This window comes from Rhinolophus sinicus, linkage group LG06, assembly GCF_036562045.2.
Source record: "Rhinolophus sinicus isolate RSC01 linkage group LG06, ASM3656204v1, whole genome shotgun sequence".
In the NCBI taxonomy this organism is placed as follows: Eukaryota; Metazoa; Chordata; class Mammalia; order Chiroptera; family Rhinolophidae; genus Rhinolophus; species Rhinolophus sinicus.
Genome location: NC_133756.1, coordinates 9389852 through 9406679, shown reverse-complemented (window position 1 = coordinate 9406679; position 16828 = coordinate 9389852). Strand labels below are relative to the sequence as shown.

Genomic DNA, 16828 nt, shown 5'->3' with positions numbered 1-16828 from the left:
TTTGATGTTATTTGAGAGAAAGCAGTATTTTTGATTAGCAAGTAAAATTAATGTAGAAAACAAATACTGTGTTAACTAGTCGGTATAATAAGGCATCTGTGCCATGTTGCATTTCAACTCATTAAATTTCTAAACTTCTAATTACGATAAGATTACAACTTTAATAGGAGAACTGTTCAAACTTGGGATTAGTGATGACTTTAGAGAAGTAAAATTTACAAAAATTTTGGGATTACTGAAGGGGAACTTTAAAATTTAGCTTTGCTAAAAATTGAAATACACATAATATTTAAATTGTTTCCTCCTAAAATTCAGATTCAGTTGACATTTATTGGGCATCTACTACTTACTAGGCCTTCTTCCAGGAACTTGAACACAGTGAGCACTTTTCATTCCTCACAGCTGTCAGGCAAGCGGTACTGTCCCTTACATTCAAATGGGGTACTTGAGGCTCCAAGACCAAGTGACTGTCTCAGGTAACAAATATAAAGTGATAAAGCCACACTTGATCACAGGTCTTTATTGCTTTTTTCCACTAAAACACATGCCTGTCTTAAGACTTACAGCACTTAAAATCAGTTTATTCAAATAATTTTCTTTTCAATTATAGTTGACATTCAGTATTATTTTATATTAGTTTCAGGTGTACAGCGTAGTGGTTACACATTTATATAATTTATGACATGATCCTCCCCATAAATCTAGTACCCATCTGGCACGATACATGCTTATTACAATACTGTTGACTATATTCCCTATACTGTACATCCCAGTGACAATTTTGTAACTGTAACTACTAAGCTGTACTTCTTAATCCCTTTATCTTTTTTACCCAAATAATTTTTAAGTGTTTTGATTTTAAAGTTTAAAATGTTGGTTGTAAATTTAGCAGTAACATTCCTGAGCTTAAGTTCAAGAACTCAGCCATTATAAGACTTTTTACCCGTGTGTTAAGCAAAAACATTTGGACATGAGCTAATCATTATTAAAGAAAAATGAAGACAATTTTTATATTACGATTTTGTGTCCGCCAACATCAAACAGGTATACCACACACACTTTCAGAGAATGGCCTAAGACAGAGAAAAGAAAAGGGAAATCTTGTTTAGACAGTCTCATTTTCAGAGTAATGTTTCTTTTATTTTGTCTTGGGCGTCTGAAAATCAAAGGTTTGCTTCATTTGAGCCACACTTGTTTCCTTATTTCTTAGTTTAGTACGAGAATTTATAAATGCGGGTCAGTTTGGTTTTTATTACCACAAAAGATAAATGCGTCTGAAACAGGAGAGACCAAGAAAAATCAGGCAGTCAGTTTAGCCTCCTTGTCGGTGAAGCTCAGTGTAGTATTCTCATTCTGATTAGTGTAAACTCAAACTTTTTTTAGTCACAGGATTAAGAGGAAACTTTACCTTTCAACTTCACAGCTCCTTTTCCCGTCTGTATGGCAACAGTAGATAACAGGACTGGTCCCTGCTTGTGATCACAAAAGAAAAAAACGTCCATTTTTTCTTAGCTCTCCAGAATTGCTCTTAAACTTCTAAGTTCACAGCCTTAGAGATTAGACTCTCTGCTTCATCTCTTTTCTTTCACTTCTTCCCCTGCTCTGTCTCTTACCCTTTTCTCACTCACATTCTCCTCTTCATACCAAATCACCTGCACTTTTCCTAACTTGCTGTGGTTCTCTCTTGTATCTCTGCCTGTACACACTCCACCACTTTGCTGTTTATTCTCCCCTGATGTACTTCCACGTCTCCAATTAGCTAACTCTTTTTAATTGCCAGTTAAGACTCAGTTCAGCATTCTCAGGGAAACTTTCTCTACTTCCCCATACACATATGTCACCCTCAACTTTTTTTTTTTCATAAATTTTATTGGGAATATTGGGGAACAGTGTGTTTCTCCAGCGCCCATCAGCTCCAAGTTGTCCTTCAATCTAGTAGTGCTTTCAATCTAATTATGCCTCCACCATTTATTAGCTCTGTGCCTTAGAGTAGGTTACTTTTCCTCTCTTTTTTTTATTAGAATGGGGGAACAGTGTGTTCTTCCAGGACCCATCAGCTCCAAGTCAAGTCGTTGTCTTTCAATCTAGTTGTGGAGGGTGCAGCTCAGCTCCAAGTCCAGTCACCGTTTTCAATCTTTAGTTGCAGGGGGTTCAGCCCACCATCCCATGTGGGAATTGAACCGGCAACCTTGTTGAGAGCTCGCGCTCTAACCAATTGAGCCATCCGGCCACCCCTGTCACCCTGAACTTCTTTGTGCTCTTATGGCAACCCAGTAATACCTCTGCCATAGTGTCCCATTGGAATTTTCTTCACTGTCTTCCACATGTAAGCATAGGAATGTGTGTTTGTGTAAATAAAGCCTCCTAAGTGGCTGGCTCTTCATTCATGATCTCGGTTGTATACCATTTTTTCTTTCCAGTTGCCTCTGGACAGCTTAACTTAAGCTCATGGAGTCCCCATTGAGTCTTTTACATTTGCTCTACCACCTTTCCCCTCATTGAGATTCCTCTTAACAACTCTTTCTCCCTCATCTTCTAGTCTGCTAGTTATTAATTCCTGTCAGCTCGACCTTCAAAATACATCTCTTGTTCCATATCTTCCCCTCTATTCCTACTGCTTCTGCAATGTTCTGAGACATGAAAACGGCTTGGATTGGCAGGAGAATGGGGGTGGTTTTCACTGGTTTCTCCGTGATTTATATACTGAAGTTCATATTCTTGAGGAAGCCAATGACAATATTGTCCTAGTTTCGATCACCCCACTTCCTCCTTTCTCCTTCCTGCTGAAATCACCTTATTCACGAGATGTACATATCCTGTTATCACCAGTACCCAGACATTCTATGTTTCTCTGTGTTTATTTGCCTTCACATATGCTGTTTCTTTTATCCAGAATCCTTCCTACCCATCAACTTTGTGAGCGCCTTCCAAATTCAGGCTTCCATCTTCGTTACCTGACATAATGCATTTCATAGAGTAAATGCTAAGTAACAATTATTGAATTTATAATATATTCACATTCTACATGCAAAAGTGAAATTGATTGGGGCATCTGCCCATTTCATAATTGTCTGTGTTGTAGTCTCAGAGAACTCTCATAGGACTTAGTTGAAACCTTTTATAAACTTTGTACATTTATACTTAAGGCATAGTCACCATTGTTAATAAAAAAAAAGCAATTGATGGATTTCCTTAAAAAGGACTGTGTCAAAGAGAAAGTCAGGATATAAATGATTTTATATTGCTTATGCATTAGGCATAGGTAGTTCTTCCCCCGCCCCATCCATAGAACCATAATCTTTTAGAGCAGGGAAACGTACTCAGATCATGAATTGCTGAAATCTTTGAGATATTTTTTGTTTGAAATAGTGAGCATTGCAAGTTAGAACACCAAACCCACCCAAAGCAGATAGCTAGTAAAGTCTGTTGGTTATTGGAAGCAAGCTCTTTTTTTTTCTTTTTAGTGAATGTTTTCCACTTGGTTTCTGAATTTCATTTTCTGTGAACAAGCTCTTGATTCAAAGTTCAGAGCACCAGTGTAAGAAAGTAATATTTGACCCATTTTATTTGTTAATAAAGTTGAAAAGTTGGGCATTGGCAAAGTAATTAAGGTGTTGGTATCAATTTATCATATGTATTTATTGAGCACCTACTATACATCTTACATAGTTTTAGACCCTTTAGAGGAGTCATGATGGTCTGATGTTAAACCTGCCCTTTAAAAACTTAAAATATTATTGGTCATATAAGATGTGATACATGAAATAGAGAACAATAGATGCTGGTATGCAAAGTAGTACATTCTGAAATATTTGAGTGTGAAACTGACATTTGCATACTGAATCATATTTTCACACTAATTTCCATTTTGTGGAGGCAGCATGGTTTCTTAGAAAAGCACACAAGACTTGGAATCAGGAAGCCTGGATTCTGGTCCTGACTCTAAATGCTAATTAACTGTGTGGTTTAGGGCAAATCACTCACTGTCTCCTCTTTGAACTTGAGTCCCCACATTTGGAAAAGGGATGTTGGATAAATTAATTGAGCTTTTAGATCCCTCCTAACTCTATAAATTGCATTTTTCTGAAATACTCAATGCTAAAAATGGAATTTTAGGCAACTTTTACAATTGGCTGGACTAAAAGAAAGAGCAAACACTGTTCCCTTCAAAGCCCAGGCTCTGTTTAGTGTATTAGAAGTTTATTAAAACGCTGTCATCACTAGACAAACTCCTTTGTCCCACTGGTGGTTCTGCATCTCCTTCCAAATGACTACCCCTCCAGGAACAGAAGTATGCTTCACACACTGCTTATGTTCTGTGGTGCAGCACATCGCGACAGACACTGCACCGTTCTCCAAGGCCTCTCTCTCAGAGCAACATCGTCCTATTCAATTAGAGGTGGCAAAGGCTGGCCTGGCTCCAAAGGAAGACTGTCAATTCCTCTTTTTCTGTGTCCATGCTCTGCAGGATGCTTCCTCACGCTCACCTCTCTCCCCCTTGCTGTGACTTTGGCTTCCGCCAGATGTCACACCGCTGCTTGTCACCGCCCAGACACTCGGCACTGATTTTGTTGTTTCAATGTATTTATCACAACTGTTCTCTTTAGCTGTAAAATTTATGGAATTTCGCACTCTTCTTAATCACTACAGTGTTTCGTTTTCATGAGAGGAAATATACAAAGAGTTGTAAGCGAAAGAGTTGGAGGGGAGGGAACCATTCCATCTGACTCAAGGGAAGTTTGCATCTGTGTGCCATGTACACCTCCCACCCCCGAACGTACACGGGAACTGAGCTCAAATGCACAAAGTAGAACGGAGTTCAGTTCTGCAGGGCTCAGAGGTACTTAGGAAATCCATTTCAATCCCAGGGAGAAGTACGTAAAAGATGTGCTTACTGGCTAATTCCCCTGGCTTAACTCTTGTCCCTTTTAGCAATCAAAAAGGTGGATCATTTTATCGGCTGCCTGTGGTTCATCTTCTGGATCATCTTATTATCTAGTCAGATCTGTTAAATAATGTAAGATCCTAAAAATGATGGTGGTGGTGGTAATGATGGTGGTAATAACTAATCTGTATTATTACTGTGTAACAGGAATTACATCGAGGACTTCACATTTATTTATTTAAACCTTGCCACAACCCTATAATGATGTGCACTGTTATTATCTCTGTTGTATAGATAAGGAAATGTCAAAATGACTTAAAGCTCTCCACTTTAAAAAGAAGCCTATGTCATGCATTTTTTAAGGAAGGAAAAGATAATACATTTGTCTAAGGTTCCCCTCCCCTTGTAAAGAGGCAAAATTTTGATGGTATCTTATTTTAGAAGTTAAAATTCTTTTTGAGTTTCCAGGATGGGTCCTTTAAATTTTTTTCTTTGTATATCACTTAGCTACAACTTTAAAACTAAGCATGTTGGTATTTGCAGTGCAAACCATTGATGGCGATCCTCAAGGCCATTTGGGCTGAGTGTCTCAACTAAATGTTTGCATTCATTTACTGGTTATTTGGATGTTTAGGTTCGTTCAAAATGATAAATAATATTCAGTCCTGGCCTCTGCTGTAGAAGATACTGAGGCATATAAGATACAATTCCTCCCCATGGGGACCTCATGACTTTGTTTTATTATCTAGATTTGCTACCTAAACAATTAGAATAGTGGACACCGGCAAAGAATCAATTACATCATGCACAGAATAAGGATGACTTTGTAAAAGCTAGAGGATTCCTGGAAATTCAGTCACGATTGATTAGTGTTCCTATTAGAATAATTGGAAAATGCTCACATGTGATACTGATCGTGGGGAAGAAGGGAACCAATGAAAAAGTAGCTAGAAAGTGAGGCTTAGCACTCAGGATGGACATATCTGTAAGGGCGGAAACAGCATGAAAGTACTTAATAAATGGTCATTTGCTCTCCAAATCTGGATGTAGGATTTGTTTTTCATTTTGTTTTTTCAGGCTTCTGGAAATCTCTGACTCTATGCCTATGTCAATCTCAAGATGGGTTAAAGTAGGTTGACTATAAACCAGATATGCTCTAAGTATTAATGTTTGTGAATGTTTTTGACAATAAACATGGTCACCTTAGGGCCCCTGAAAAGAATGTGGGAAGGACAGAGGAGGAAACTTGTTTACTGCATTTTACCATGTGTCAGGCAGCACGGTGGGCACTTTTTATAAACATCTCTCTATGTCCCTTTATGAAGACATATGAAAAATTTCACTTGTATTTCAGTGCCAGGAATAAATGGGCTTCTTTTGAGTACTTGCCCTGTTTACTTCATAGACACTGACTTTCATAGATGATTGTGTTTTCCTAGTAATAATTTTAGTATTTTTTGAAACTTTACTGTCTTAGGCACCCTGCTTATTATTTATATGCATTATCTCTGTGAATCTTCACTGAAGCCCTTTTGTAGTAGGTATTATTCCATGTTTTCAATGAGAACACTGAAATTGAGAGAGGTTAGGTGACTAACTTTTCTAAAGCCACACATCTGGTAATAGAGCCAAATTTCAAGCTCGGGTCTAACTCTGCAGTGTAACCCAGCTGTTTCTTCCTGAGATGTTTGTTTATTTATGTTCTTGTTCTCCCCTTTATTTAATTCTAAACGCCTGACCTGTATCCTAACTTTTTCCTTACTTAGCAACCAGTGTCTTAAGGAAGGTAGAAAGAGAAGGACCCAGGAGTCTAGGAAAAAACATGTGTGCATTCAGACAGAGGCTTCCAGTGGATTTGAACTTGAGCCAGTTCTCAAAAGTAGGACATTTGTTTAGTGATTTTCTGAATCTTTCTTCTTGTGATACTAGGTATTAGCCACATGTATTAAAACATATGTAATGCATTCTAGTGTGATTATTATTCAACAGATTTTTATTGAGCATATACTATATGCTTGTATATCATTAAATATCCCAGACATAGTCCTGCCTTCATGGAACTTATAATTGGTATAAATATTTGAATAGATGGGTTGTGTCTTACACATTCCAAGTATTTCCCTAACTACACCACAAGCAGTCACACATGTATATGCTGTAAGATTAGCACGGAATTGAATGGCTTGGGATTTGTCTCATTCCAAGAAAACACTAATGAATCAAGAATATGTAGAATGAAGAAATGTAACAGTCAAGAAACCTATAACTATGGCTTTGTCACTTTGAATGCCATGATTTGTAGAAGAGCATGAGAGTGACAGTACACAAGACTATTTAAAATTTTAAAGAACTAGTGTGAGCCAGAGATCTTTGATGGAGCATTGTCAGAAGAATTTCAGAAACTACAAGTTGTTACACAGATGTATTGATTTAATTAGTCTAGATAACACCATTTATTTATGCTTAAGCATCTCACACATGCAAAAGTTGGTAATTTGAAGTCACACAATAATTTGTGAGTTATCTTCTATACCACGTGTTGTAGCTTCTGAATACCAACTTTGACAAGTGTGTGTGTCAGATGCCTAAGCATAAATAAATGATATTATATAGACCAATTAAGCAATACACTTTGCTTTTGGAATTCTGTTGACATAGTTGCATGTAAAATCTTTTGGTGGTGGCTTTTAAGATCACATTAATTGTTTTAAATACAGTGTAATCTTATATTATGGGCAAGATCTTCATTGGAGCAGAATATACCTGTGTTCTGCTGGGTAGATCTCTTTGGATATCTGGGTGGATTCTTAATATACCATTGCAACTTGATAAAATTGTTTTGCTTAAATATATAGTGGGTGTTTGGCTCGTGAATGAAGACAAGTACAGTTATCTTCTTAGCAAAAAGATGAACTTATTTTTGTGATAGGTAAGAGACTATATTATTAAATCTCTTGGGGAGGGAAACCAGTTAGAATCCTCTCTCTCACACACACACCCCCACCCCACCTTCACCCCTTTTGCTATTCTAATTTTAGCTGTAAGAACACAAGGTATTTTATGTTTGCCTGATTTTACAGTACTGTTTTCACACTTCAAAAAATGTTATTAGTTATGCTGTATATTTTTTTATCTTTAGCAAATTTAAACAGTTTCACTGTTGTTTAAAGTGGAAGCTGTCAAAAGGAGACTGGAGTGTAGCTAATATTCTAGGAATTTAGGGAGCATCTTTTCTTCCAGAGTTTGAGATGCCTTACCTCTATTATTTTTTCTCACTATACTCCCTAGAAGATAGAAAGGGGAAGGATTAATTAACCCAGTTTTACACATAAGGAAACAGAAGCTCACAGGGGTTAAGTGTCTTGCCTGAGGTCACAGGATGCAGCAGTGAATTCCAGAGCCTGGCAGAGTGTAGCACACTACCCACTGGGAAATGTGATAGGCAGGTAATTATTTTCTCAGAAGACTGGACTACTGCTGGTCAGTTCTTACTCCTCTGAGACTATCCACCGTCTTATCCCCAAGGCAGAAATTTGTTTGCAGGTTAGAGCTACTCTGTAATCTTTAGCACAGCTGGCTTAGAATTCCAAGTAAGTATATAATATTTTCATGTATTCTTCTAACATGAATTTCTTCAGGCTGCCAAGTGCCCATGTTAATCAATGTTCCAAGAATGTAAGATGTCACTTTTAGGGCCATTAGCTGTTATTAGTCTATGCTTTATAATAGGGGGCATAAAGGTACTCAGTTTCATTTAATGTGCACTCAATGGAATACATAAGTTTAGGGATGGACACATAACCTTGGGCAAGGCCTGCTCACTACCTGCTCACTGAGGCAAATGGAAGAGGAAAACCACGTTTTGCAGAAAAAAAGGAAGCCATGCAAAATGGGAGTCTCACTGCTGATGCCTGGGGGCATAGACAGACTGAATTTAACATGGAAAATGGCCCAGCTGGTTTAAAAAAAAAAAAAAAAATCATCCATTTGGAGATGAAGAACAAGGCAGGCTTAGTCAGGGTTCTCTGTAGGAGCTCGTGTTCTCAGACTTACAGGTAAAACAAAGAAAAGACACCTATAAATCCACGTTACAGTTACTTTTTATTTGTTTCATTGATAAAAATTACTTCTTAGTTATTTTAGGGGAACCTTGTCATGTTAGGAAAATGTTAGCATTTCACCTAAATCTATAGTTCTGGGTTTTTTTGTATTCATGAACTTCCAGTATTATTGTCTGCATTAAAAGTTCAGTGATTTGACTTAAATGCTTGAGACCTACTATCCTTCACCACCCTAAGAGTTACTTCTTTAATAGTGGGACATACAGCTAACCGCTTAAGATTTTGCTGGAGGTGCTCAGACTGAGCCTGTTTATTTTGGAGGATGTGGTGGGAGCTGCTGCTTTCTCTAAGTCTGTGGCTTGACACTGTCAGAATTGTTTGTTGGTTTCAGCAATTAGGAGAGACAAGAGCGCCCATCCTTTGCCTTTGAAATGCTTTTGTAACAGGTTCTGCTCCATAGGCTTTAAGAAGAAAGCTTTTTCATGTACCTTAAAGTGCTCCAAGTGCTCTTCTGTTCAAAGAGAACAAGCTGACCTCCCTTTACTTCTTACCACACTCTAGGTCCTTTAGGTTTCTCTAAATTTTTACTTTCATCATGATTTACTTAGCGCTGCTATGTTCTTATTCATTAAGAGTTGGAATGTTCCCATTTGCCGTGGGAAGAGATGCTGGTGATACTACTTTGACGATCGCTCCGCCATGTCTTTCTTTGGCAGACCCCGTATCATGTCAACCTGCTCCTGGCTGGCTACGACGAGCATGAGGGTCCAGCGCTTTACTACATGGACTACCTGGCAGCCTTGGCCAAGGCCCCTTTTGCCGCCCACGGCTATGGTGCCTTCCTGACTCTCAGTATCCTGGACCGATACTACACACCAAGTAAGTTCCCGCAGTCTGAGTGGGGAGTGGTAGGAGAACCCCACCTCTGCTGCTTCCGTTTGTGCACCACCCCTTGGAGTTGGGTGGCCAGGGCTTAAATAAAGGATGGATTCTAAGAAGCACATGCTGGTGTCCTCTCCTGTCAGTAGGGTTATTGAAAAGCTCGCAAAAGTCCCTTTTTTGCCAAACAAAATGAGATACTGCATGGGTCCAGAGCTGGGTTTTGTTTTGTTTTAAAGGGGGTTGGAGTAGTGAGTAAAAATAATTCTTCAGTTCGGTTTTTTGTTTGTTTTTGTTTTTCATTCATTTTGCCCTACCTGGATGCTTATTAGTATCTCAACTGCTGAGAATGAAGAAGTAAACCAAGTGGTTGGTGTGTTTGTTTTGAGCTTGTGAGGATGAACAGGTTCCCAGTGTGACAACTGAGGATTTCTTTGCTTAAATGTCAGAGCTTTTGAAGGCCACTATTCGGGGCCCTTGGTTCTTACACCTAATGGCTCCCTGCTCCTGCAAGATAAAGGTGGCCCTCTACTTGTCAGTAAACTGTCAGCTTGGCAAAGCTTCCGACAGAGGGATGTTTTTATGCTAAGTTCTATCTTCTGACCCCAATCCCACCCTCGACTTTAGCCACTGTGAGCAATAGGGGTTTGGGAGTCAGCTTTTTCAGGATATCGATGCAGCACAGATAACCACTTCTTACATTCCATTCTTCCCTGTCAGTATAGTAAAAATCTGGCTTGTTTATTCCTTTTTTTTTTTTGGTGCTGCCCTCTCTCTCAACCTCAGCCTTGCCAGAGCCCCAAGCCACATCCTGAAAAGAATTAGCATGGCCTCCCAGTGACTGTTTCTTGATTTGGCATCTGTCAGTAATACAGCTGATTTGCCCACCAAAATAACCACCAACCACCCCTGAAGCCTAACTACATAATATGTCATCCCAGTTTGCCATGCCTATGGACAGTTCCTTTGGCTCCTCTTTTATGAGTCTTTGCCCCATCCTATGAATTCTCTTTCCATTGTTAAACTGAGACCCAGCTGGGAAAGTGAGGCTGAAACTCTGGCCCTGTCCTCCCTTTCCCTGATTTGCAGCTGGCTAGGGCAGATGGAACTGGTTTAAGCCCTGGTCTAAAAGGGGGGTAGGGGAGGTGAGGTGGGGGGTTGGGCTATAAAAAAGAGGCAGGCCTCTGGACTTCTCTAGAGGCAGGCCCTGGCCATGGGAGGCAGAATTCCGTCATGCTTACCCTTCTCTGTAGCAAATCAATTTGCAATGGCTGTGGCTGCCAGAGCATTGGGGGGAGCACCCTCAACTGCATATGGAATAAGTTTGTTGTAAGCTAGAAGGCTAGGCATTTTTATTTTATTTCTCAAATTTTATTTTGTCTTTGCCGTTTGTGTGACACGCAAGAAGTTTGAAACTAATCACAAATTGCGGTGGAGAGTTGGATTTAATGGCAGCACCTTGAATGCTTGGCCTCTGTGTTCTCTTTCAGCTATCTCACGGGAGAAGGCAGTGGAGCTTCTTAGGAAATGTCTAGAGGAGGTGAGTAGCTCCCATGAGATCCTGAAAGGACTGAAAAAGTTTTGTCTCCCCTGTTTGCCAATATTGTTCTAGCTCCTCACTTGCATTTTTTCTGATCCTTGCCAGAGATGTAATAAATACCCACTAACCAGATGTGAAGTTGCTACCAGTGATAGAGTTTGGTGGATAACAAGCTTATTTTTTCCTCTCACGGGTTACCTCTTCATCAATGTCAATTTTACAGCTTAATTACTTTTCTTTTTGGTTCATCCAGACTAGTGGTTCTCAAATTTTAGCATGTATAAGAATCATCTGAGGAACTTGTTTAAAAAAAACAGATTCAACACCCCACCCCACCCCCAACCCCCTCCTGATTCAGTTGTCCTGGTGTAGAGCCTGAGAATATTTTAACCAGCAGTCCCAGGTGATTTTGCTGCAGGTGGTAACTGGGCCATATTTTAAGAACGGCTGCCCTAGATTTTATACCTGCTCAATTCTTGTGCCACCTGGAATTGCCATACTACCTGCTCCCTTAACAGTGCATGAGTCCTGGAGAGAAAGCTTTCCCTGAGAATTCAGGACACCATGGAAAGCAACTAGGAAGCTGCAGGCAGAAGAGGAGAGAAGCCTTTAGTTTATGAGGCCAGAAACATGGATCCCACTCATTCTAGTACTACTCCTGAGAGTCAGAGGCTTTTGGGTATGAATGGAGGGTGAGGAGGAAAAGAAAGCAGCTCCCTTAGGCTTTTCCATTCTTCTACTCTTCTTGTGGCCTAAGGATTAACTTGAATTCATGGTGAGAGAGTAAGAGGATGAGAGCAGGAGGAGCCTTGGACGAAATGTCAGTTTGCCTCTTACACGTGTCCGTCATTTCCTGTCCACAGTACTTCTTCCTCGTTTGTAAATCCCCTTTCCAAAGCAGAAGCTGAGAATAAACTCATGTGCTTTTCTTAACCATTCAGCTGAAAGGCCCGATTAGTCTGGCAGTCCCAAGCGTTGCAAGGGGCTGCCAGGAAGAAGCCAGGAATATCAAGTGCTTTGAGACTTTATTCCTCATAGAGCCTAAAGACGATCATTTTAGAAACCCATATTGCCTTATGGTCACCTTTTCTTGATCTTGGAGCTTGTTTCTGGACCTAGGCGTCATCAGCCAGAGAGGACTCTGGAAGTGAGTGGGTTGTTGCTGCCCAGTCCTCAGCAGTAAAGGAGTTAGGAAACATCAAGGAAGGGAGGGCTTAGGCCTGGGGAGGTGGACATTTCTGGAATAGTCTCCTAAGGGAGCAGGTAGAGATCTTTGTGCCTTCTCTCTGGAGACTAAGTGAGGCATCCAGAAAGGGTAGCCACAGAAGCAGAGATTTCCTCCAGCGGTGTTCCTCGGTAATCTCCAGCCAGGTCAGTGGGGCTGCCTGCTTCGAGGCATGTAGACCAGAGTTCCTTTGGAACAGCCTCAAGCTGAAGCTGAGTCTTACGAGAATGCAGAGATGTTACTTCAATGACAGGTCAGCTTGTACTGGAGAAGACCGAAGCAGGGGTTGTTCCAAGAGCAGTTCTGCTGACATCCTTCCCAACACCCCTCCAGCTACACATGCAAACGTACACACACCCAGTCCTTACAGTGTGGGAGGGTGACTGGAACAAACGGGAGGTACCTAGGAATACCTTGCTTTGGTCCAAAGCTTGTTCCTAGGGCAGTCATCCTTTGTTGGCTTACTACCTTGAGACATTTTAAAAGAGAAGTCTGTGTTTACCAGGCTGATTGGTAGCCGAGTGTGGGAATAGAGCATTGGATTGTCTCATTCTTTCGTCAGCTGACTGACCAGAGACAAGCTCCTGGCTCCATCTCCCAGTTCTTGCTTACTACCATCCTGCCAGCCTCCCACTGCAGTGGGGGCTTTCCTCAGTGTCCTGGTACCGATGGCCCCCAATAGAATGTAAGCTCCACAAAAGCAGGGATTCTTATTTGCCTGTATGCCCAGTGCCTCAAACAGAGCCTGGCCCATAGTTAGTGCTCAATAAATATTTATTAACTAATTTCCTTCATGTCTCTCTGCAGCTCCAGAAACGCTTCATCCTGAATCTGCCAGCCTTCAGTGTTCGAATCATTGACAAAAATGGCATCCATGACCTGGCCAACATTTCCTTCCCTAAACAGGGCTCCTAACGTCATGCCCTGTGTCCCACATGCCAGGGAACTTTTTTTGATGGGCTCCTTTATTTTTTTCTACTCTTTGGATGTGCACTCTTGATATATGGCTAATTCAGAATAAAGCTAAGTATGGATAAATTGAGTTCTCTGGTTTGAGTCTCAGTTCACCTGACATCACCCCAGGAAGGAAATGGATGGAGGATTATTTGCATTGGACTTTTTGTCAGGACTGTCTTTCTTCCTGTCCCTTTCCCTTCATACTCTCACTGCCCTTGGGCAGCTGACAACCCCACATTCTATTTCACTGCCCAGCTTGCTTGCTAATGTCTTGTTCCCTCTGAAGCACTGGTTCTTTTTGCCCCTAAGCTTAAAAATTTTTAATTAATTGACACGAATAGGTCATACATGCACTTTTAAAAAATGCAAACAGTACAAAGACATAGTAAGAAATGTTTCTCCTGCCCCTATAATTTGATAACCTGCTTTTCTTTCCCGAGGAAACTTCAGCTACTGATTTCTCATCTGTCCTTTAGGAGGTATACTGTTCCTGTATAAAACATGCAGTGTGTGTACACACACACACACACACACACACACGTACCCTTTTAAAAATAAGATTGCACTCACTGTTCCTGTATAAAACGTGCAGTTGTGTGTACACACACACACACACACACACACACAAACGTACCCTTTTAAAAATAAGATTGCACTCACCCCCAGATTCCAACTAAGTAGGTTTGGAACATAGGAATATTTTTTAAAGCTTCCCAGTAATTCTTCAGTCATGATAGAACCACCTTACTGAAGCTGCTTTGCAGCACTGGTCCTCAAATTTTAGCTTGCATCCAGTCCCCTGCAGGGCTTATTGAAACTGTGCCGGGTCCTACCCCTGTAGTTTCTGCATGTTTGGGGTGTGGCCTGAGATTTTGCATTTCTAACATTTCCAGTCGTACGAGTAAGATTAGCCCTACTTTATCCAATTTCGTGCTACTCTTACTACCACATAAAGATAGGTTTTTGGTGTATATGAAGTGAAATATCTAAGACACTACTTACAGATCAGAACATTAGTATTAACAGTATTGCGTTAACATCAGATTTGAATGTCATACACTTTTTAACACACCAATGGTAAAAGCTTTATACCATAAGAAAGTTACTCATTGGATAAATGGGGGAAAGATGATGCATATGGCTGGCTCAACCTCCAGTGCCACTGCCAGTATGCGTAGGTTTGGGCTTTTGGCTAGATTCCCGAGTCTCTTTCTAAGACACCTGTTGTTTAAAGCCCCAAAGGTGACTGTGATACCTGCCCCAGCTGAGTGCCACTACTAAAGCACAGGCAGTCCTGCTTTGTGATTTTCCCATCTGTAAAATGGTCCAAATCATACGTTTCCCAGAGGGCTGTTGATGAGGTTTGAGGGAAGGAAGATTTTCAAAGGCTGCCCTCATTCCTCCTGGAGCATTGTGGTCATTTAGAAGAAAACAGGAAAGTCTTTTCCATAAATGAATATAAACACCTGAAATTGTGATGCTTACCTAGTCAACTCCCCATTTAACTTGCAGCTACTTGCTTTGCAAGAAGGAAGCCATGTAAACCATTCCTGTGTACTTTTTCTTTAATCGTCATTGACTTTTTGTTAGGACTAAACCCAGATAGAGGCAAAAACCCTATTTTGCTGTCGGGGGAGGAAACCTTACTGGGAAGAATCACAGTGAGACCTTAGAAGCTTCGTATGCCACTTGCAGTCTCCACACTGTACTGTTGCCTCTGCACTGTTATGATCTTGATCTGCTAGAGGAGCAGAGCCTTGGGTCCTGAAGGGATGGGAGGACCTGCTTCCCCTTGCTCAGCTCAGGCCTGCAAGCCTCTCCGGGGGGCCATGGGGTGCAGTGGAAATGAAGGGATGGGCGGATCGGACAGATCTGTGAGTCCCACTCACCCTGACCTGGGCAAGTTACTCTGAGCTGTAATTTTCTTATCTCTAATATAGGACTTGCTGAGGACCTGGTTAACTTAGGGAAAGTTGTCAGGCACTGAAAAAGTTTGTAGTAAACTAGTTTCTTCCTTGTTCACTGTAGAGGTACTTACAACCTTTCGCTGATTTGTTACCATGTGGTGGGCATTAAGTGTTATTTAATCCCCCTCAACTTCCCATAGTCTTAAGATAATTTTAGTAGTTGAATGCCTCTTGCCAGGCCCAGGGCTTTGGTTAAAGCACAGCATACTTCCAGCCTTTCCTCCATTCCTCCTTTCATAAGGGTGGGTTGAGGTAATGAAACTTCTTAGGAAATCACATCTTCAGACCTTTACCTGGGAGATGATGCCCAGACCCCATGTTCCTTTCACTTCTGCAGAACATTCAACATCGCTCTCTGACAGCACACCTGCAAAGAACCAGGGAAAGAACCTTCCAGGCAGACAGAACAGTGAGTGCAATGGCCCTGAGGCATAAAAAAATGGTAATTTGAGGAACAGAAAGGAAACCAGTATGACTGGAGCAAAGGAAGAGAGTAGCTTGAGATAAGGTTGAAGAGGTAGGCAAAGTCCAGATACCTCCCTGCAGGGCCTTGCAGTGGTCCGGAGGGCTAAGGTGGTGGCAGAAGGGATAGAACAGGATAGGCTTTCTGATGGATTGGGTGTAGGGAAAGAAGCAAATAGAGCTCCAGTTTTTGGCTTGAGCAGCTGGGTAGAGGGTGGTGCCATTTATTGAGGGGAAATGTATTGGAGATTAAAAGTTGAGTACTTCAGTCAAGTGCTCCATTTTGGACATAAGTTTGAGATGCCTGTTAGACAATCCAGTGGAGACATCAGGCAGACACTTGTACATCTATACCTGGAGTTCAGGGAGGCCAACTGTTGGAGGCCAAGTAGAGAAGGAGCCAGGGTTGGAACCAGTGAGATCAGGAAACCAGGAGAAGTTGGGAACCACAGAGAAGAGTGTTTCAGGAAAGAGCAAGTGGTCAAGTATGTCACATGCTGCTAAGTTCAGAGGAAAGGCCTGTGATTTGACTTAGTGGCCACTGATGACCTTGCCGAGTGGCTCTCTATAGACTGGTGGGGATAGGAGCCAGATTGAAGTGGGTCGAAGAGTGAACTGAGGTGTGAGGAAGTGGAGTTAGGGGTATAGCAATCTTTCAAAAACTTGAACTGCAAAGGAAATAAATGGGGAAAGGACTTAAGTTTTCTAAGGTAAGAGATCCTAGAATGTGTGCTTTGGGGAATGATCTAGTAGACTATTCAGTAAGAGAGACACTGATTATGCAGGAAAGAAAAGATACCTGAAGAATGAAATCTTCAAGAAGACAAGAGTGCTGGATTAGTGTTGGCTTAA

The 16828-nt window shown here is 41.1% G+C and overlaps 1 protein-coding gene across 1 annotated transcript in view; it reads left to right on the top strand.

The window, feature by feature from the left end:
- Nucleotides 1-13632, top strand: part of PSMB2 (proteasome 20S subunit beta 2) — a 28887-nt gene extending 15255 nt beyond the window's left edge. The window contains exons 4-6 of the mRNA XM_019726503.2: nucleotides 9663-9825; nucleotides 11316-11365; nucleotides 13398-13632. Of these exons, the coding sequence (XP_019582062.2) occupies nucleotides 9663-9825; nucleotides 11316-11365; nucleotides 13398-13505 (321 nt within the window). The 3' untranslated portion in view covers nucleotides 13506-13632. The remainder of the gene's footprint in view (nucleotides 1-9662; nucleotides 9826-11315; nucleotides 11366-13397) is intronic.
- The last annotated feature ends 3196 nt before the right edge of the window (nucleotides 13633-16828 follow it).